General features: G+C 51.7%; 2 protein-coding genes across 2 annotated transcripts; one reads left to right on the plus strand and one right to left on the minus strand.

Moving 5' to 3' along the window:
• The first annotated feature begins 2,009 nt into the window (after positions 1 to 2,009).
• On the plus strand, positions 2,010 to 11,209 carry Cnn1 (calponin 1). Its single transcript, XM_021207279.1, has 7 exons — positions 2,010 to 2,169; positions 3,928 to 4,049; positions 7,042 to 7,108; positions 7,855 to 7,992; positions 8,149 to 8,259; positions 10,233 to 10,379; positions 10,468 to 11,209. The coding sequence occupies exons 1-7, from the start codon at positions 2,107 to 2,109 to the stop codon at positions 10,711 to 10,713; spliced, it is 894 nt and encodes a 297-aa protein (XP_021062938.1). The 5' UTR covers positions 2,010 to 2,106; the 3' UTR covers positions 10,714 to 11,209.
• Positions 11,210 to 15,785: 4,576 nt separating this feature from the next.
• Elof1 (elongation factor 1 homolog) lies at positions 15,786 to 19,857 on the minus strand. Its single transcript, XM_021207544.2, has 3 exons — positions 19,773 to 19,857; positions 16,619 to 16,754; positions 15,786 to 16,484 (listed from the first exon to the last, which is right to left on the minus strand). The coding sequence occupies exons 2-3, from the start codon at positions 16,732 to 16,734 to the stop codon at positions 16,349 to 16,351; spliced, it is 252 nt and encodes an 83-aa protein (XP_021063203.1). The 5' UTR covers positions 16,735 to 16,754; positions 19,773 to 19,857; the 3' UTR covers positions 15,786 to 16,348.
• Positions 19,858 to 21,794: the final 1,937 nt, after the last annotated feature.

A 21,794-nucleotide genomic window follows, 5' to 3' on the forward strand; every position in this document is an offset into this window, starting at 1 on the left:
CTCTCTCTCTCTCTCTCTCTCTCTCTCTCTCTCTCTCTCTCTCTCTCTCTGTGTGTGTGTGTGTGTGTGTGTTCATACATATGTGGAGGTCAGGGAACAACTTTCAAATTTCTCCTTCCATCATGGAGGTCCCTGAAATCAAACTCAGGTAGTCAGGCTTGGTGGCAAGTTCCTTCACCTGCTAGGCCACCTCATCAGCCCTTCTGTTCACTGATCTCTTCAGCATCTGGAGGCATCTGGAAGCATCTTCAGTCTGCACTGATCTCGTGCAGTGGATAGTGAGTTGTACTTGAAGATTGTCACATGCTGGGTAAGGGTTTGTCCCTGAGGCTTTTCCACTGACGTGTCTCCAACCCATACTAAAATATGAATGCAGCCTTGGCTGGTCTGGAACTCCCTGTGATCTACCTGCCTCTGCCTCCTGAGTGCTGGGATTAATGGTGTGGACCTCCCTGCCTTGCCAGATGTGCCCTTTATATATAGCCAGCAAATTGCAGGTTCTTTAAGAGCCATTAGTGCATAGAAGATTGATGTCATCTACATGTCACTATCCTGTCCTTGACATGATGTGGGTGGAGCATCCATGGTCCAGATGAGAGCTGTCTAGATAGGAGTACTTACCAGACCAGCCTGATTTGGATAGAGATAGGGCAGTGTTCGTGGCCCTGAGACCTGTTAACCTGGCCCTGGGGGCTCAGGTGACCAGTGAATGGATATTGGGAATAGATCCAGGACATTTCCTTGTTTGTGTTTTTCATCTCAAATAGCCCAGACTGGTCTTGAACTCAACATGTAGCCAAGGATGACCTTGTCCTTCTGAACATCCTGCCTGTCCCTCCTGGGTGCTGGGCTTATACACACAAATGACCAGGCTTGGTTTATGTGGTCCTGGGGAGTGAGCCCAGGATTTTGTGGATGCAAACACTCTACTAACAGACCTTTGTCCTAGCCTCATCCTTTAAACTATCTCATTACATTTGTGTGTGTGTTTGTGTGTATGTGTGTATGTGTATATGTGCATGTGTGTGTATGTTTGTGTGTATATGTGCATGTATATATGTGTGTATTTGTGCATGTGTGTGTGTACACAACAGAGGTCAGAGGAAAACTTGAAGGAGCTTGTTCTCTCATTCTATTGAGCCCCGGAGTTCAAACTCTAGACATCAAACTTGTTGGTAAACACCTTAACCCAGCCTCTGCCTACCCATTTTAAACTACTGTGTGTGTGTGTGTGTGTGAGAGAGAGAGAGAGAGAGAGAGAGAGAGAGAGAGAGACTCTGAAGCCCAGACTGTGCTGGAATTCTATGTAGTCCAGACTGGCCCCAAACTCTCAGGCATCTTTTTGCTTCGGGTTCTCAAGTGCTAGGATTGCAGGCATGGGTCATCTATAAGCTTAGATCTACGTTCTTTGCTGTTTCAAGTCCTTATGAGTGACTGGAGAGGACAGAACTGGGTACTAGATTCTTCAAAGAAATAAAGCTTTGCTGAGGCTCTCCTTTGTGCCAGCCTTCATACTGGGCACCCTGGAGGTGACATTCCCCTCCCCTGACCTTTACTGCACCCTTGTGAGGCAAGCACTTTTGTTAGCCCTTCTAGAGATTTGGCAATAGAGACCCATAGAGGGGAAGGCTATGTGTAGAGGGTTGGTGAATGGAGGTCTGTCAGATCATCTTGCTACGCTAGGGGCTTGGGTAGGGGTGCAGCGGTTCTGTCTTGGGACTGAAGAAGATCAGTGGCCTCTAAGATAAGGAGTCTCCGAGACGGACGTAGTTGGCATGGGGTGAAGGGTGGAAAAGGGGTGGGCTGTATGAGAACCCCCCCTCCCAGAATAAGGCATTCAGCCCCCTAGGTGGAAACAATGACACAGTCAGCTCCCAATACCAAGGCTCTGACATCAGGAGGTGGGGGTGGCCAGCGTATGTGTGGGGTGCCACGCCTCTTGGCAAGCCCCCGTGGCCAATGGGACAGGCTTGGAAGAGCCCGGGGCTGGCTTCTGGAGCTTCAAAAACGTGTGAGGAGGGAAGAGGGTGCAGACGGAGGCTCGGCTGCCTGTTGCGCTTGTCTGTGTCATCGGCACCTCCGCTTTGCCAGAGCCCCCTGGCCAGCATGTCTTCTGCACATTTTAACCGAGGTCCTGCCTACGGCCTGTCTGCTGAAGTAAAGAACAAGGTAAGGCTGGAAGGACTGACAAACACCCCGCCGGGACAGAGCCCTGTTCCCTGAAATCCCTCCTACCTGTGTCACGTGTCCTAAGACCTGAGAAGTTAACGGTAGGGGCTGTTTTTCTGTCCTTGCGACACCCCAGAGCCCTCAGTTACTTCAGGGGTGAAGTGAGGGGACCCCACGATCTATAAATAGAAATAATCAGGGTGCCGCAAAGCTTCCGCACCTGCTCAGAGTCCTTGCTTGGTCAATCTTCTTGTTCCTGGGAGGGATGTAAGGAGAAGGGACAGATCCCCTAGCTTTAAAAAAAAAAAAAAAAAAAAAAAAATCAACTCTGCCGGTCTGCAGAGCTAAAAGATATAGAGAGACAGCATCTTCCTGTCGTAGATGGATAAACTGAGGCTTAGAAAGGAGAAACAAGAATCGAAGGCGCCAGGTAAGGCAAGTGCAAAGCTAAACCGGCTCCACAACTGGATGGGCAAGCCTCAGGACAGGGGACTGCACGGAGGGGGAGAGGCAGTCCCATTTGACAGAAGGGAACACTGAGGCACTTTCTTTCCAGTGTCCCACAGCAGGAGTTGTGAGGAGCGAGGAGCAGGGATTGGGACCAGGGTCCGGTTAGGGTATCCTAGGGGCTGGAGTTCAGGGAGTGTGGGGGCGGGTGCTCTGCCAGAGACTGATGGCAGCGCCGCCCCCTCCCCCCAGCGCCGGCCCCAGAGTCGCAGAGGAGCCGCCGCGCCTTATAAGGCGGCCTTGGGCAGCCCGGGCCCGCGCTATATAAGGGCCGGTTTGCTTTATAAAGCCGGGCTGGTGAGGAGGGGGGCAGCAGGGCTGGGGCCAGGTAAGGGGCTGCATCCCTCCTCTCCCCGTGCAGAAGAAGTGAAGCATCCCTCTATCTCACCGCCACCAGGGGCGGGGAGGCTAGCATGCGGGAGGATTGCAGAAAGAACGTGAAGCAGCCTTGGAGACTGGAGACAGGAGAGCAAGCCAGGAGGGAGATAAGAGCTAAGAGGTTGAGAAGGAGTGTGCGGAATATCCCACCCCTACCCGGGAAGATGGGATAAGAGCGGAAGCTACAAAAAAAAAAAAAAAAAAAAAAAAAAAAAGCCATGGGCCCCATAGCTGTCCCGACAGTCGACAGTTCTTCAGACATGGGACCTCCAAGACTGAGTGAAAGATAATGTAGAGAGTTGGAGAACGACGAGAGAGACCAAGTGGGACTGAGGACAGATCTACAGAAACATAGACAGACAGTCAAGGGTTTGGAGGGGGACAAGATGCTCTCATTTCTAACTAGAGACTGTATGCATGATGACCTGGGACTACATGGAGGGAGCGAGCAAGTGGGGGCTTCTTCTTAGGGTTCCTCCCCACCCCCAGTGTAAGGCATTTTCCCTTCCAACAGGAGAGTGGGGAGGGCTGGGTCAGGGGAAGCTAAGCCCCAAGTTTGGCTTGGAGGGGAAACTAAGGAGCCAAGCGCCGCCCCACCCCCATCCCCCAGCTTCAAGGATCTGGCTTTCCAGCCCCCTCTTGTCTATTCATTGGTGCCAAACCTCAGAATGCCCGGAATGGCCCCCTGGGCAGGTGCCACCTCAACCCTGGCCCTCCGCCCCTCCCCTACTGTGGACACTAAGACAGGATTGCCTTAGTTGGGATGAGGTAGGAGTTCCGGCCTATCCGAGCAGGGCTGGGCTCGCGGAAGGCCAAAGCCACTCTGTTGCCTGGGTCCTCATCACCTGCCCTGCGTGCCTGTCTCCTCCTCAGCTGGCCCAGAAATACGACCATCAGCGGGAGCAGGAGCTGAGAGAGTGGATTGAGGGGGTGACGGGCCGGCGCATCGGGAACAACTTCATGGATGGCCTCAAAGACGGGATCATTCTTTGCGAGTGAGTGAGGTTCTTGGGGTGCGGGCGGGGCCTGCCCCTAGCCCAGCAGCCCCTCCCCAGATAACCCCTCAGCATCCTGGTGACCCCCAGCCTGGAGCTGGAGTTACACACTGATATTTGATGCCACCCCCATTGAAAAAAGGCCAAAGAGACTTGCCCTGTGCCTGCATCACAGGCAGAGATGACAAGAGTCAGTCAGGTTAAAAACAGGTGACACCAGAGCCCTGGGCTGCTTAGAGGGCATTGTTCAGCAAGCACACTCTACAGGGCAGGCCTGTCCATGGATCCCAGCATCATAGCTAAATGGCAGTGGGCAACAGTGGCTGTTTATCACCAGTGTCTGCCCACTGCCCTCATCGCTGGGGAAGATGAAAGTCCTCACCGTGGCCTGGCATACGCCTGTGCCCCCAGTACTGCCAAAGCTGAGGTAGGGTTCAGAATTCGACAGCCTCGGCTGCATAACAAGAACGTGTCTTCTAAAAACCGAGGAAGGCTGGGGTGGGGAAGGTGGAGCGCTCTCCTGGCCTGCAGGAGGCACTGGGTTCATCTCTTGCACAGTGTAAAGCCGGGTATGGTGGTGCAGGCCTGTAACCAGTACCCACACATTAGAGGTGGGGGTATCAGAAATTCGATGTCACTGGTGTCTCCACACTGAGTTTGGGACCATAGGCTACAGGAAAGCCTGCTTTGCAAAACAAAACATCATAACACCGACACTAGACACTAGGCCCGGGGAGTTGGCTCAGTCAGGAAGGAACTTGCTGTGTAAGTCTGAGCACTTGGTTGCTAAAACAGAAGGCAGGCTGGAGAGATGGCTTAGTGATTGGTGGCACTTGCTCCATGATCAGAAGAATAGAGTTGGAGCCCCAACATCCATATAGCGAGCGAAACATCCCTGCGAATGCCAGCAACCCTGGCTCGGAATGTTAGGAAGACATGAAGAACGTTGGGGTTTGATGGCTTCTGGCCTCAAAAAAGTGAGCCCCAGGTTCAGGGAGAGACCCTGCCTCAAAAGAATGAGCAGAGAGCAATAGAGGAGGACACCCAGTGTCATTTTGTGGCCTCTACACACGTGAACAGAGGTACACACACGTGCACACGTGCACACACATACACATTTTTATCTTATTTATTTACTTGTGTGCTAGGGCTCACACGTATGTGTGCATGAGTGTGGAGGCTGGAGGATAGCTCCCTAGCCAGATCTCCCCTTGCACCATGTGGGTCCTGGGGGTCAGACACAGGTGGTCAGGCTTGGCAGCAAGCAAGCAGAGCCCAGGGGTTCATTGTCTGTCCAGTCTAGCCTATTTGGTAAGCTCCGGGCCTTGTCTCAAAAAAACAAGGTAGGGGCTAGAGAGACCTCTCGCTGGGTAAAGGCGCTGCTGTGCAGGCCTAGCGGTCTGAGCTCCATTGCTGACTCGTGGGAAGATGGAGGAGAGAGAGGACCAGAATCCGCACAGCTGTCCTCTGACTTTCACTTAGGCACCCCATCTCACGCACCTCCCCCCAACCCCAAGGTGAATGGCACCTGAGGGGTCACAGGGGAGACTGCCCTCTGGCCTCTGCACACATACGCTGCACACATGCAAACATGCACACACAGGCACATAGCAATAGTAAAAGAGACTCTTGCCAGTCCCAGCGTCCGGTACAAGTTCTTCTTTATGCATGTATTTGTGAGTGTGAAATGGGGCGCTCATATTGTATGTGCGCATATAGAGGTCAAATCGTGGGAATTGGTTCTCTCCTTTTACCCAGGATTTGAGCTCAAGTCATCAGGCTGGGCAGCAAATGGCCTGACCCGCTGAGCCATCTTGCTTGCCCTCTTCTATGAAAAACAAAACAACCAAAGCCACTTTGTTTATTCATGTGGGTGTTTTGGCAGCATGTATGTCTTCCCCCAGACAAGCGGCCAGTGCTCTTTACCGCTGAGCCGTCCTTCCAGCTCCCTCTTTCTTTTCTTTTCTTTTTTTTTTTTTTTTGTAGACAGGATTTCATGTAGCAGAGGCTGGTCTTGAACTCCTCGTCCTGCTGCTTCCACCTTCTGAATGCTGAGATTTCAGGCTAGCATGACCACACCTAGACATCCCACTTCCCCCTAACACTGGGCAAGGTCCTGAGCCCAGCGGGGCCTGTCTGCTGCTGAGTCTGACACCATGAGTTACAGCTCACCCTGGGAAAGCTTCTCAAAGGTGTGGTACATACAGCTCAGCTTCCCCAAGGCCCAGATGCTCAGAGGTGGGGCTGTTTACCTTGTTTCACTCCTGTCTACCAGAAACAAGGATCCAGGACATGCTGGAGTCCTGGCTTACAGAGAGAACTGGCTCAGGCTTGAGTACAGAGGCATGGTTGAGGTCCTACAGTGTAAGACATAGGCCTAAGCAAGGCTGTCTGATATCCCATCCCCCACACTTATACAGCTAGTGGGACAACCAGCCATTTCCTTAGTCAGTCATGTAATAAGCATGTATAGAGCTCCTGGTATATACAGGCCTGTGCTCTAGGCATGTAGACAGTGAACCAGACTCTGTGTGGAGCCTACAGAGGGAGCTTTGATACTAGTGGGCAAAATCTTGCTGGACCCATACCCAGCAATAGTGTCACCATGATAAGAAAAGGTTATCAACCAACCAACCACATAATCATACTAATGCCCATAGCAAGAGAGCACAACGAAGAACACTCAACGGACTGATGATTGGCTCAGTGGGTACAGGCACTTGCCACCAACACTTGGCCTGAGTCTGATTCCCAGGACCCACATGTTGGAAGGAAAGGACAGACTCCTAAAAGCGGCCCATCGATTTTCACACTCGTGTGGCTGACATGGGGATTTCTTGGCTGGCAGCTGGGTCTAGCTGCCCATAGTTGCGTCCACCACAAGCACGTGCTAGGTACAAAAGTATCCCCTTCCAGCTGTGGACGCTTCCACCCAGCCTGGATCCTGAAGCAACTGGAACTCACCCGCCCCATCCCTGCTTCTCTTTGTTAGATTTATCAACAAGCTGCAGCCGGGTTCTGTGAAGAAGGTCAATGAGTCCACCCAGAACTGGCACCAGGTGAGTCCAGACACACGGTACTAGCTTGTTTCCTATTTTAGTAATGAAGCTTGAACCCAGAGCATGTGCTGGGCTGGAGCTCCACGGCCTCGCCATGCCTCAGCCTCTCTCTGGGAGACTCTAGGCCGGGTCCTAGAACCACACTCAACCCCAGATCTCCATTGCTGCTATCATCAAAGCCTCCCCTCACCGTCAGATGACTACTCTGGTCTTGGTCCTCTCCTACTTGTTAAGACAAGGTCTCCAACTCCTCGTTGCTGTCCTCTGGGACCAGGCTGGCAGTCCCCTGAACTAAGGATTCTGCCCCTGCTTCCGGTCTCGCCTATAGGAGTCTTAGGATTTCAGACGTACATGCCATGTATCAGGCTTTTACTTGGTTTCTGGAGATTCGAACTCTGATCCTGACACTTGTACAGAAAGTGTTCGCTTGTTTGTTTGTTTGTTTGTTTGTATTTCTTACCAAAATCACCTTCGTGGCTCCTACTTTTTATTCTGAGACAATGTCTCATTAAGTTACCCAGGCAGCCCTTGAATTTGCAGTCCTGCCTCAGCCTCCTCAGGGGGATTCCTTTTGATGTATTTATTAGTGTGTGTGTGTGTGTGTGTGTGTGTGTGCGTGCCACAGAGGCCTGGGAGAGGCACTGGATCCCTTGGAGCTGGAGTTACAGGAGTTTCAGTCAATCCCTTGTCCCCTAGCCCCTCAGCTGCCCACCCTCCCATCTCTGACTTGGCCTCTTCCCCTACAGCTGGAGAACATAGGTAATTTCATCAAAGCCATTACCAAGTATGGGGTGAAACCCCACGACATCTTTGAGGCCAATGACCTGTTTGAAAACACCAACCATACACAAGTTCAGTCCACTCTCCTGGCTCTGGCCAGCATGGTGAGTGTGGGGGCAGAGTGGGCCTGGGGCCGGGGCCGGGGCTGGGCTGAGGTCTGATATCTATAAGGACGCTTAGGCCCCTGAGCCTCACTGAGGTGAGCCACTGAGGGACAGTGAGGCCTGCAGGAGGCTTATCTCCTCCTTTCCTCCATTCAGGCCAAGACAAAAGGAAACAAAGTCAATGTGGGGGTCAAGTATGCAGAGAAACAAGAACGGAGATTTGAGCCCGAGAAGCTGAGAGAAGGCAGGAACATCATTGGACTGCAGGTATGCTCCTTCTCCACATGGCTGCTCTGCACCGAGGGGACGAGGGGACGGTAGCCCAGGTCCTGGAGGCTTTGCAGCTCAGAATATTAGTACGGACCGGGTGGGACACTGGGCGGCATCAGTGCCTGCCTCCTAGTTACTAACTTGCTCCCTTTGCCCATAGTCCCAAGTAGTTCCTGATTTTACAGACCCTTAAGATATTTATTTTTACCTGTATGAGTGTTTTGCCTGCATGTATACCTATGAACCGCGTGTGTACCTAGTACACACCAAGGCCAGAAGAGGACATGGATCCCCTGGACCTGGAGCTGTAGACCATTGTTAGCTGGAAAACAAACCCAGGTCCTCTGTAAGAGTAGCCAGTGCTCTGAAACACTGAGCCTGCTCTTCGGCCTCGAGATAGTTGTCTTTTCTTGTCTTCTTCTTCTTTTTTTTTTTTTTTAAATTTTTAAACATTATTTTTATACTAGCCTGCCTGCATGTATGATATATGTGCACCATGGTGTAGATACCACAGAGACAACAAGAGGATGTTGTGTCCCCTGGGGATGGAGTTAAGGATTGCTGTGGGGGCTGGGAATGGAACCTGGATCCTCTGGAAGAGCAGTCAGTGTTCTTAACCACTGAGTATCTCTCCGTCCTTTATACAGGCAGAGGAGTTGGCAGAAGGAAGCACACACTACTCTCCTCCTCCTCCTCCTCCTCCTCCTCCTCCTCCTCCTCCTGTGTTGGGGATTGAGTCTAGGCAAGCACACTGCCTTAGTTACATCTCCAGCCCTGTTCACTTTTATTTTGTGTGTATGCATCTGTGGATGTGTGTGTACATCAAGGTCAGAAGTCTCAGCCACTGTCACTCCTCAGGAACCATCCACTTGGATTTGTTTTTATTTGTTTTGTTTTGAGACAGGGTTTCTCTTCGTAGCTCTGGCTGTTTTAGGACTTGCTATGTGGACTCCAGGCTGGCCTCAAAAACAGAGATCCACCTGCATCTGCCTCCCAAGAGCTGGGATCAAAGGTGTGTGCCTCCACATCTGGCCATCTTGCTTTTTGAGACAGTCTCTCACTGGGTTTTCTAGCTTGCATTCTGACGTAATAAAACACTAACCGAAGCAATTAATAGGAGGAGGGGGTTTATTTGGCTTGCATTTCCACATCACAGTATGTACAGGGGAGAAGTCATGCAAGGAGTTCCAGGAAGAACCTGGAGGCAGGAACTGAAGCAGAGACCGTGGAGAAACATTACTTACCGCATTGCTTCCAAGGCTTGCTCAATTTTCTTATATAACTCAGGACCACCTGCCTAGGGATAGCACAGCCCTGTGGATTGGGTCCTAGGCAAGCACTTGAGGCAGGGTCTCCTAGAGCCCAGGTTGGCCCTGAGTTCACTATTCAAAGGTAGCCTTGAGCTTGTCTTTTGATCCTCCTGCCTGAGTAGTGTTTATCCTGACCCGGTCTTGCTAAGTTGCTCATGCTGCTGGCCGTTTGATGGAGACAAGGCAGGCCTTTACCTTGCCATTCTCTTTCTATGGGTCTGTGCTGGCAGCCCCGGCCTGATCCACCTCCCTTTCTCTTTTCATTTGTTTTATTGTTTGAGACACACTCTCACTGTGTGGCCCAGGCTGGCTGGGAACTCACCATGTAAACCAGGTTGGCTTCAAACTCACCGAGATCCACCTGCCCCTGCTTCTCAGGTTCTTTCCTTTCACTACGTGGGTCCCGTGAGTCCAACTCAGGGCACCAGGTTTGGAGGCAAGACCCTTTACCTACTGAGCCATCTGTCCCTCAGGGCCTGACCTTAAACGTCTTATCCTCTTGGATAAGCTGTAGTTTCCTCCGGCCAGGATTCCAGTTGACAGGATGTGGGCTACACGTTGAACCTTGTCCTATAATATCCCCTCTGTTTCTGGCCTCCCTCTCTTGTGTCTCATAGGGACACCCTGTAATCCTTATTGATTAGTTAATCTCTTTCCTAGATGGGCACCAACAAGTTTGCCAGTCAGCAGGGCATGACGGCCTATGGTACGCGGCGTCACCTCTATGATCCCAAACTGGGTACAGATCAGCCCCTGGACCAGGCGACCATCAGCCTGCAGATGGGCACCAACAAAGGCGCCAGCCAGGTCTGTGTAGGCAGTGGGACACCCGGTGAGATGCGGTGGGGGAGAGGGGCTGCCACCCCTGTGGCTTGACCGCTGTTCCATCCTCTAGGCTGGCATGACTGCACCAGGCACCAAGCGGCAGATCTTTGAGCCAGGTCTGGGCATGGAACACTGCGACACGCTCAACGTCAGCTTGCAGATGGGCAGCAACAAGGGGGCCTCCCAGAGGGGCATGACAGTGTATGGGCTTCCTCGCCAGGTGTACGATCCCAAGTACTGCCTGAACCCGGAGTACCCAGAGCTGGGCGAGCCCACCCACAATCACCACCCACACAACTACTACAACTCTGCCTAGGGGCCCCCAAGGGGCTGGCTGCTGCTCTTGGCTGGACCCAGCTGGCCCAGCCAACCCCATCTCCTGCATGGCGTCCCCCCAGCCCCCTGGCACCTGCCTATAGGGTTACGGTTTGGGGAGATGAGGCCGAGGGGGGCAATGGGAAGAAGGGGGCCCCTCATCCCTGGAGCTTTCCCAGGGCCCAACATAGAACTGGGTGTCCCCAATAGCGCCCGAAGGAAGCACTGAGTCGAGCTGTTTCAGCTGCCCCCCTTTACTCCCTCACAAGTGAGTACCTCCCAGAACCAGAAACCCTTCAAGCGAAGCCCCCAGAACCCAGGCTTGGCCTGACCCCTGCCCCATTCCTGCGACGGGAGCAGATGCATGCCTGGAAATGCAGTGGACACACGCAGTTTGGTTTTGCAGTGACTGGCGTTTGTGGATGTGACAGCAGCGTTTGTAACTCGAACACTTTCTTTTCTATTTCACTGGAGCACAATAAATGGCTGTGACATCACTGGAGTCTTGGGGCCAGTTGTTTAGGAGCGTGGCTTAGTCTCCATCCTCCCACATATGTAGGAGGCATACATACTAGGTACTATATGTACTAGGATCAGTGAGATGGCTCAGAGCCAGTAAAGGCACTTGACACCAATCAAGTGCCTTTACTTATGACTTGAGTTCAATCCTTGAGACCCACATGGTCGAAAAGAATAGGTTCCTTCAATACCCCATGACCTCCACACACAGGCCATGTGATACATACCCTTCCTTAAATAAATATGTATTTAAAAATTAAATAGATAAACCTACAGACCTTACACCACTACACAGGGTAGGCACATTGCAAATGGCACATATATTTAAACAAGATGATCAGGAGTGTCCTGGGGGGGGGGTATCCCAGATTGTGTGCATGTGGTGTGCACTGGTTCTACTGGGCCAGGTAATGTACCTAATGTTGGCAGAACAGTTGAGTAGCTAACCTTGGGGCATGGCTTTCTCTATATGCCTGCCTTGCTCTCAGAGGTGTCTCTCTTTTCTCATTAAAACTGAACCCCATGGGCTGGTGAGATGTCACAACTGTAAGGTGTGTTGTGTGTAATTAAGTTACACACAACAAAGGTGTTTGCTGCCAAGTCTGACAACTTTGAGTTCGAACTCCAACTCCTACTTGATTAAGGACCAACTCATTAAATTGCCTTCCACCTCTTGCCACAGCATGCATGTACCCACCCACACTTTTTTTTTTTTTTTTTGGCTTTTTGAGGCAGGATTTGTGGTGTGTGTGTGTGTGTGTGTGTGTGTGTATGTGTGTATGTGTGTGTGTGTGTTTAATCCTGGTTGTCCTAGAACTTGCTTTTTTGACCAGGCTGGCCTTGAACTAACGAAGATCTGCCTACCTCTGTCTCCTGAGTGCTGTGCTGGGACTACCATCATCCAGCAATAAATGTCTTTGGAAAACAAAAAACAAAAAACAACTGAGTCCCAGGGCTGGCCTAGGATCCTGAAAGTCTAGACAGGACTTTGACATCATCTTGCTTCAGCAAAGGCCCTGTTCTCTTGAAGAAGGCTCTAGATGTTCTGCCTGAAAACTGTCCTCTGGTCAGGGATCCAGAGAGTGCAGAAAGATGGGAGGGAACCCAGTCTCTTCCCCGCCCCATCATTCCCAGGACAGAGGTTGAGTTGGTAACCCGTGGGGAACATCTGAAATTTTACACAGACACATAGACCCGGGCCTCACAAACTGCACTTCAGGCATTTTGCCCTCCCCTGTTCTGGGGAGACTGCTAAGGGCATGAGCCTAGACCAGGCTTGGCCTGTCAGTCAGATAAGGTGGCACTGACCCCTGTCACATAAGAGGGCATGGAAGCCAGCTCTGGGAGTCCCATCTGCTGAGGACACCAATCTAGGAACCTACCTACCATTGTTGCCTGGGGACTCTGGCTCCAGCCGGCCAAGCCTAAAGGACCCCAGTGACCGAGGGCACATCACTGAGGGTGAGTCAGGAGATAAGATCTAGCAGCCCAACCTAGCAGCCATCATGTCTGGGACACCGTCATTCCTACTTTGGCTGTTTACCTGCCCTGGGGTGGCCACAGAACCACCTGATGCCAGGTTCTGCCACCGGCTCATTCAGCATGTCCGTATGTGATTTATAGTTACTTGTGTGGGCATGTGCCTGTGTGAGCACGAGGGCAGAGGCTGATGTCACGCCATCCTTGGTCAACCTGTATTTTATTTTTGGAGACAGGGTCTTCCCTGACCCCAGGTGAGGCTGGCTGGCCATCAAACCCCAACAATCTCCTCTGTCCGTCTCTCCTGCCCCAGCGCTGAGGTACAGACCCGGCTTTTACACGGATACTAGGGACTTTGATCTTGGGTCAAGTACTTTACTGGCAGCCACCTCCTGAGCTCTCTACAAGAGATAGACCATGAGGAGCTCTAAACCGAAGGCGAGGGGCTGAGTCCAGGTCACTTGGTTCAAGTCTCCTGTCACCCTGAGACCCCTGAGGGCACATGGGTGGGGCTCTCACACACTTACTATAAGAGTGTGTCCATCCAGGGCCAGGCAGTGGTGGTGCATGCCTTTAATCCTAGCACTTAGGAGGCAGAGACAGCTGGATTTCTGAGTTTGAGGCCAGCCTGGTCTACAAAGTGACCAGGACAGCCAGGGCTACACAGAGAAACCCTGTCTCGAACAAACCAAACAACCCAAAAACCAAAAACAAACAAACAAACAAAGGTGTGTCCATCCCCGCACAGCCTCCAGCCTTCTAGGAGCCCTCGCCACCCTTAGAAAATGTTCCTTCTGGGGCTGGAGAGATGGCTCAGAGGTTAAGAGCACTAACTGCTCTTCCAGAGGTCCTGAGTTCAATTCCCAGCAACCACATGGTGGCTCACAACCATCTGTAATGGGATCCAATGCCCTCTTCTGGTGTGTCTGAAGACAGCTACAGTCAATGTACTCATAAATAAAATATTAAAAAAAAAGAAAGAAAAAAGAAAAGAAAATGTCCCTTCTGTCACCATTACTTTCCCAGTGACCCAAAGACCCAGTACTTGAGACCTGAGCCCAGAGCCTGGACTACAAGGAATTAAAATGGTGGGCTGTGAGGCAAAGCTTCCTTGATTCAAGGTCCTTCTGTGCAGTTAAGGCTACAGGCACCAGCAGCCCCTCTCTTATCTAGGCACCTGCTTCACCTTCACAGGGTGACCGCCAGCACACAGCAAGACAGCCAACGTGGGTACCAACTTTTGAGCGTCACCTGTCTTGTGTTTATGTGGATGGACAAGCGTGCTAGAGGTCGACCTCAGATGGTGGTCCTCCTTGCTGTCCACGCTTTCTATTTTTAGAAAAGTTTTATTTGGGGCTGGAAAGTGGTTACGAAGCACTATCTGCTCTTGTAGAGCACCCGAGTTCAGTTCCCACGCCAGGCAGCTCATGGCTGTCTGAAACTACAACTCCACGGGACCCAACACCCTCTTCTGATCTTCAGGGACACGACCACCTGCAGCTCCAGGTCTAGGAGATCCAAGTCACTCCTGGACTCCTCAGCACTGCGTGCACGTGGCACAGACACCGGACAAAATGTCATCACACATAAAATCCTTCCCAAAATGTGTACAAAACTTAAATCTTTCTTTAGTGTGTGGTGCCACAGAGCATGTGTGCTCAGAGGACCCTCAAAGGCTGGCTCTCTCCTCCCACGCACGTCGGGGGTCTTGAGGACAGAGTTTAGATTGTCAAGCTGACACAGCAGACACCTGCCAGCTGAGACACTTCACTGGCCTGGTTTTTGTGACTTAAAACAATTTTGTTTTATTATCTTGTGTGTGATGCGTGTGGTGTGTGGGTTTCGTGTGCTACAGGGCATATGTGGAGGTCAGAGAACAACTTTCAGGAGTCACCATGAGGGTCCTGGGGACTGAATTCTGGTCATCAGGCTGAGCCATCTGACTTTATTTTTTGAGACCAGGTCTCACTGTGCAGCTTTGGCTGGCCCAGACCTTGCTATGTAGACCACACTTGCCTCAAACACACATCTTCCTATCTCTGCCTCCTCCTGAGTGTTGAAAACTGGCCTGGTGGCTAAGAGCACTTGCTGTTCTTCCAGAGGAGCTGAGTTCAGTGCTTAGCACCCACATCAGGTCTCCCAGAATGCTCCAGGAGAGCTGAGGCCTTTCCTCCTCAGGCACCCCGCTCACACGCATGCACTCATACATCTCCAAGTGACTTTCACAGTGTGTGCTACTACGCCCAGCACAGCCATGCTTCTCTGAGACAGGCTCTCTCACTGGCCCGGAACTAGCCAACTAGACAAGGTGGGGAGCCCCAGGGATCTGCTGTTTCTGCCGCCTCTGCACCGGGTAACAAGTACACTCAGCCACACCCAGCGTTTCCATGTGGTTTCTGGGGTTCGCCTATGGTCTTCACATTTGTGGGCAAAGGCTCTACTGACAGAACTGTCTCCCTGCCCATGTCTATGGTTCACTGCTGCTCTACATACAAAGCCAGATGTCCGTCTGGTTCACGGTGTTCTCAATACCCAGAGTCACCAACTGTGCAGTGTCTGAAGTGGTATTATATCTCTGTAATTCTACCATTTAGAAGCTGGGGCAAGCTGGGGCAGAGATGAACTTGAGACTATTCTGGGCTGCACAGTGAGATCTTGCCTTTTTTTTTTTTTTTGGTTTTTCAAGACAGGGTTTCTCTGTGAAGCCCTGACTGTCCTGGAACTCACTCTGTAGACCAGGCTGGCCTCGAACTCAGAAACCCGCTTGTCTCTGCCTCCCAAGTGCTGGGATTAAAGGCGTGCGCCACCACTGCTGGCGAGATCTTGTCTTAAACACTACCACTGGCTGGGTGTGGTGACTCACACCTTTCATCTCAACACTTGGGCAGGCAAGCTGATCTCTGAGCACGAGGCTAACCTGGTCCACAGAGAGATCCTATGTCACCTTACCCCTCAAACCAAAACCAAAACCAAAACCAACCAACCAAGAAAAGCTGACCGAATCATACATCACAGAGTTTTCCTCCCCTTCAGACACTTGAGCTGCCTCATGACCCAAGAAAGTTCAGAGGCAGGGATACACACTGGCTGCTTTATTGATGGGCTCATGAATGAATGACAGCTGTACCCCAACTAGCCACTACCTTTTCTACAAAGGCAAACCAAGAAAATGGTGTTCCCCAGCCACGCCCAGCCAGGGGACCTAGGTGGCCAGGAGCCTCGACTCCCAGATCACAAGCACTAGGAGACTGGGAAGGACAGAAATCTAGGTCCCCAAGGGCAAGGTGCTGGTGAGGTGGCTGAGGAGACTGGAGGTCCCACAGCTATTCCTTGCCTGGATGTCAGGAACCGTCACCAGAGAAGACAGGAGCCTGAAGTGTGGGGGCAGGGTGGGGGCTGAAGACGGGAGCAACTCAAAGGCTTGCAGAGTCACCTGAGGCGCAGGGTTCCATGAGGCTGCCCTGGGCTGCTTGGTGAGGCCCAGTGTTGCGCGCCTCCATCCCTACAGTCACACCTGCAGCCATGACATCTACTCACTCACATCCATCCCATCTGTAGAGGGTGGGCTGTCCTAGCCCTAGAATGTCTCTGGATTGGCAGCCAGATGGAGGCTGTGGAGGAGCAGGTCCCTGACTTCACTACTGATTGGCTGCCTCACAGGCGTCTATCCAGTCGCTGTACACATCCACTGGTTCTGACAGGTATGTGATGGGTGTCTGGAATTCCTCTAGGCACACGGTACAGGAGATGACTCCGGTGTTTCGAGCACGGTCCCTGCAGTGAGACAAGGTGTAGGTATGCATGAGGATTGAGCCCTGAGCCTGTGCAGGTGACCCCACCAGCAGGACGGCCCAGGGGAGCAAGGGGGGGAGCAGAGGCCTGGATGCCCACCCTGAGCACCCACTCACATTTTCACATCACAAGACTTCTCGTGGTTACAGAAAGGGCAGGTGAACTGGGTCTCCAGGGTGCCTGTCATCTTCTTCTTGGGGGGCGGCTTCCGCTTGGACTTCCTTCGTCCCATCACTGCAGAGGGGACAAACCCTGCGGTGCAGAGGACAGGGGTCAGAGGCTGGCAGCAGCTGGCCACTATCCTCTAGAAGCAGGCCAGAGGCGACCAGCAGAGGTCTGTGGAGAGGGGAAGATGTATCCTGTTGTCACCCGGGCTCCTGGGCCTAGGCACAACAGTCCCTGTGTGCACCCTGGGTAGCAGGACCAAGAGCAGCCTTTGACCTTTCCCAACTTCCTGCTCCTCTTTAGGTAGGTCACTTACGATCTCTGTGCTCAGGGTCTCGGGATGGCAGGGGTGGACAGCTGGCTGGAGAGAGACCAGGGACAGAGGGGGTACTGACATAATGATGCGTGCTGTTCAGGGGTGAGGGAGTTAAGTCCCAAAAGTGACTAAAGATGACGTCTAGGGCAGAAAGATAGCTTAGTACAAACCATGACAACACGACCACCCTAGTTCAATTCCAGAAACCTATACGAGGCCCAGCACAGTGGCTCAAATCTGAAACCCTGGCATTCTCACATGGAAGTGGGAGGCAGAGTCAGGAAGGACTGTCTGGGAACCCGCTGGCTGGTTAGCCTGGACTACATAGGGATGGGCCAGAAACAAGATGAAGGATAAGGACAGACTCCCCAAATTCTGTTCTCTGACCTCCACATGCACCACATAGGACATGTGCCTCCCCTGACGAAATACAGACTTTCAATTATTGCCCCACCCCCCATGAGACAGTCTCACTGTAGTCCAGGGCTGGTCTGGAACTCACCTTGTAGACCTGCCTCTGCTGTCCACGTGTGGAGATTAAAGGGACGCACCACCACACTTGGCTATTTATTTATTGAAACAGGGTCTCACTGTATAACTCTGACTGACCTAGAATTAACTATGTAGAACAGTCTCACTTCAAACTCACGGAGACCAGCCAGCCTCTGCCTGGGATTAAAGGCACACGTGTGCCATCGCACTTGGCTTTTGTATTAAAAAAATAAAAGAGAGAGAGAGAGAGAGAGAATTGGAAAACGCCAGCATGTTAGCACATGCCAGAAGTTCTAGAACCCAGGAGGCTCAGGGAGAAGGGTGGAAAACTCATCTCAAGTTGGAGTCTAGTCTGAGCTAGCCCAGCCCACACTGTTAGCTCCCAGCACTTCAGATTACCGAAAGCTGGAGGCCAGTGTAGGCAACAAAACAAATTTAAATCTACTGTCTAAAACAAGACAAAACTAAACAAAGGTAGTACACAGACATATATATGCAGGCAAAGCGTCTCTCTATATATGACAAAAATAAATTAAAAAATCCATGTTATCCGGGCGCAGTGGGGCACGCCTTTAAGCCCAGCACTTGGGAGGCAGAGGCAGGCGGATTTCTGAGTTCGAGGCCAGCCTGGTCTACAGAGTGAGTTCCAGGACAGCCAGGGCAACACAGAGAAGCCCTGTCTTGAAAAACAAAACAAAACAAAATCCATGTTAATAAAGATTTACAGTTCTTAACATGAAAACTCAACAGGGTTTCTCTGTGTAGCCCTGGCTGTCCTGGAATTCACTCTGTAGACCAGGCTGGGCCTCAAACTCAGAGATCCAAGTTCATCATCCACCTGCCCCTGTCTCTCCTGGGCTGGGATTAAAGGCATGTGCCCCCACCATCTGGCAACAGGAACACGCTTAACTGGATGAATTCAGCTGGTTAGTAGCCTAGCATGGATAAGGCTCTAGGGCAGAGGTTCTCAACCTGTGGGTTTTGAGGTCACATACCAGATATCCTGGATCCAGATATCCCGAACACAGAAGATAAAAATAAATAAATCTTTAATATATCTGTACTAATAGTTACAGATGACAGGCTCTTGAGAAAACTTGTAACTGGATGAACCCTATTTCTATGAGGTTATTAGAGCTAAATGCAAATTTCTGAGCTAGGGCTACTTCGGGTGAGGGGGATCAGGAAAGACCTTCTCTTCTGGAGTCATTTCAGGTGAAGCCTGGGTGACAAAAGGCAGCTTTGATGCCAAGACAGCCAGGAAGAGGGGTGTTATCTGAAAAGAGTCTGCGCCAGATGACGGGTTTCCTCATCGTTTCACTTCAGAACGAATGGCTGAAGCCAAGTGTGAGACACACAAAAGGAAAGGCCAGACCCTACCGGTGAAGCACGGCCTGGTCCCGAGCCCAGCTGTCAACTGTCTGGGCGGATGTGTTTGCGGCCCCTCCCTTCTGGCCCTGGCAACCAGCTACAACGGAATCACAGATGGGCCATCTTGGTGGATCCTGTCTCAGCTGCTCCTGGCACTGCTGCCAAGCCTGAAAACCTGAATTTGGAACCCCCAACTCACGTAAAGGTGGATAGAGAAGATATATTTCACAAGTTGTCCATGAACTTCTGTACACATTCTACACATATAGAAAAAAAATGTAGGACAAAACATTTCTAAAACTTTCAAAATTGAGCAAGGAAGATGGCTTGGCAGGTGACGATGCTGGCCGCCAAGCCCGATAACCTGAGTTCAATTCCCTGGGCTCTCACGGCGAAGAGAGCCCACTCCTATAACCTGTCCTCTGTTCACGCGCGCACACTCACAGCATCCAAAACAAACTCACGATCACCTTAAAACTTCTCATAGCTCCTCCGGCGTCTGCCACCCTGCCCATCAATCTGAGGAAGGATTTCACTTGGGCACTGCCCTATCCCCAGGACGCACGGTGCCTGGTATACCTTAGGCACTTAATAACTACTTGTTGAACAACTCAGTGGGTTGCCCCGAATCTGTCTCTGTGGGACCCCAGAGTCCCACCGGCAAATCGCAGCCTGCGAACGAGCCACGGTGTCCCCAGGCGACCGGGACGGCGGGAAGGGATCTGGGCGGAGAAGCGACGGCGTCCGCCTCACCCTGGCTTCGGTGGCGCCGCCCGCTCGCCCAGCTGCAGGGATCCAGGGGTCAGGCTCCCCACGCGGTCGTCCTCAAAGCCATGCCCCGGCCTCAGCTCTACGCCCTGCGGGTGATCTAGAGAAGAGCGCCGGTCCGCCCAGCCCAACGCCCGCCCGCGAGACCCTACACTTACTTGTACCAGTCTTGCCTCTCAGCCGAGGCCGCTTCACCCAGGAGACGCTAACTTCCGGCCCCTAACGGAAGCGGAAATATCGCTTCGGGTTTCCCGCCCACTCCCTAAGCCAGTAAAGACGCGTTGGAGACCCCGCCTCCGACTACCTGGCTCCTCGCAACTGTTACGGCGCATGCGCCACCGTCCTACTCAGTCGCGAGCGAATACCTAGGGGTGTCCGTGATCGAGTCGCAAGGCGCGGTGGCTTGACCTGTAATCATCTTCCTGGATCCGTCTCACTTGTCTTAACCCCTTGAAACCCTAGCTTTTCCTAACTTCATGCTCACTCCATTATCCTAGCCCTAGAAGTTGGGAGAGGAAGGGGATGAGCGGGAGTGAGAGACAGGAGAACGGGTAACGGGGGTTATGGTCGAAGTACATTGTATTAGAGTCCTCTACAGTCACGGGACTTATGGAATGTCTCTATATTGAGGGGATTTGTTGTGATGACTTAGCAGTCTGTAGTCCAGCTACCCGAACGATGGGCAGCCGTGAATGGGAAGTGCAAGAATCTAGTAGTTAGTCGCTCTGCCCCACGAGGCCAGTTGGTTCAGCTGGTCTACCGTAGAAGTAGGTTCCAACAGACGTACTGGCAAGTAAATGCAAGCAGGCGAAGAAAAGTGAGTCTTCCTTCTTCCAGTGTCCTTATATAGGCCTCCAGCACGCTTGCCAGGTAAGCTTGAAGAAAGGAGCTCGAATCCCTAGCATCTCCATAAAAGCCAGGTAGGCGTGGTTACCCGCCTGTAATCCAAGCCTGCAGGAGATAGAGGATCCCCAGAGCGCGATGACTAGCCAGATGAGGTGAGTTCTGGGTTCAAAAGAGACCCTGCCTTACATCAATATGTAAGATGGAGAGATATGAGGGTCTGGCTTTCTCAAGCAGACCCTCACGAATATAGCTGCTGAGTACATACTTCTTAATCAAAGGCTCTGGCCAGCAAGATGGCTCAGCAGGTAAAGGCATTTCCTACCAAACGCGCGCGCGCGCGCACACACACTCAGGTAAAGGCATTTCCTACCACACACACACACACACACACACACACACACACGTGCACATGCACACGCACATACGCACTCAGAAAGTGCTTAGCGTGTCACACGTTACTTATGCTTTAAAGAGCATGCCCTATAGGGGGCAGTGCCATCCTTGGAACTGCCTTTTCTGAAGACCATTTCTGGTTGACAGCTTCTACTCACACAGGAGTGTAGTGGTTCAGGCCTTAAATCCCAGCACTCAAAAGGCAGAGACAAGATCTCTGCTAATTCTTACCCAGCCTGGGCTATGTGAATAATTCAAAGCTAACCCTGGCAACAGTGTGAAGCTCACAAAAATATACAAAACCACAAATCCACGTGGGATAAGACCAGTCCGTGCATGTTACCCAGTGGCTTGCCGATGAGATGAAATATCTTGCCTACAGCCGCATGAGAGGACGAGTTTCTTCTGGCTCACAATTCAAGAGCATGGTCTGAGGCGACTCGGAAGGCTGGCAGCAGGGGCTGGGGCAGCCAATCACAGGGTCTCTCTCTCTAGCCCATTCTGATCTCTGACTCAATGTAATCCTCCTATCTCAGCCTCCTGAGCTGGGATTACAGGTGTGTTCAACCATGCCGCACTTTTGACTACTTCTAACAACAAGGACTTGACCAGCCATCATGCCTCGTGTCAAAATAAATAAACTCACAGAATTAAAATAAACAAGACGATGTCTTAGCCTGGCTTGTTGTAGGTTGTCATGCTAGCCTCTGTGGAGGCTGAAGCAAGAGGCTAAACAGCTCAAGGTCAGCCTGGACAACTTAGCTCCAGTCCCCAAAATTAAAAGAATAAAATCAAAGATAGGCATGGTAAATCAATCCTTTAATCTCTACACTCAGGATTGGGAAGCAAGAGAATCTGCATTAACCGGAGGCCAGCCTAACTTCACAGTGGTCTCCAGAAAAACTCAAGCTATAAAGTGAGTTCTTGTCTCAAAAAGCCAA

The sequence above is a fragment of the Mus pahari genome, chromosome 10 (genome assembly GCF_900095145.1).
Source record: "Mus pahari chromosome 10, PAHARI_EIJ_v1.1, whole genome shotgun sequence".
In the NCBI taxonomy this organism is placed as follows: domain Eukaryota; kingdom Metazoa; phylum Chordata; class Mammalia; order Rodentia; family Muridae; genus Mus; species Mus pahari.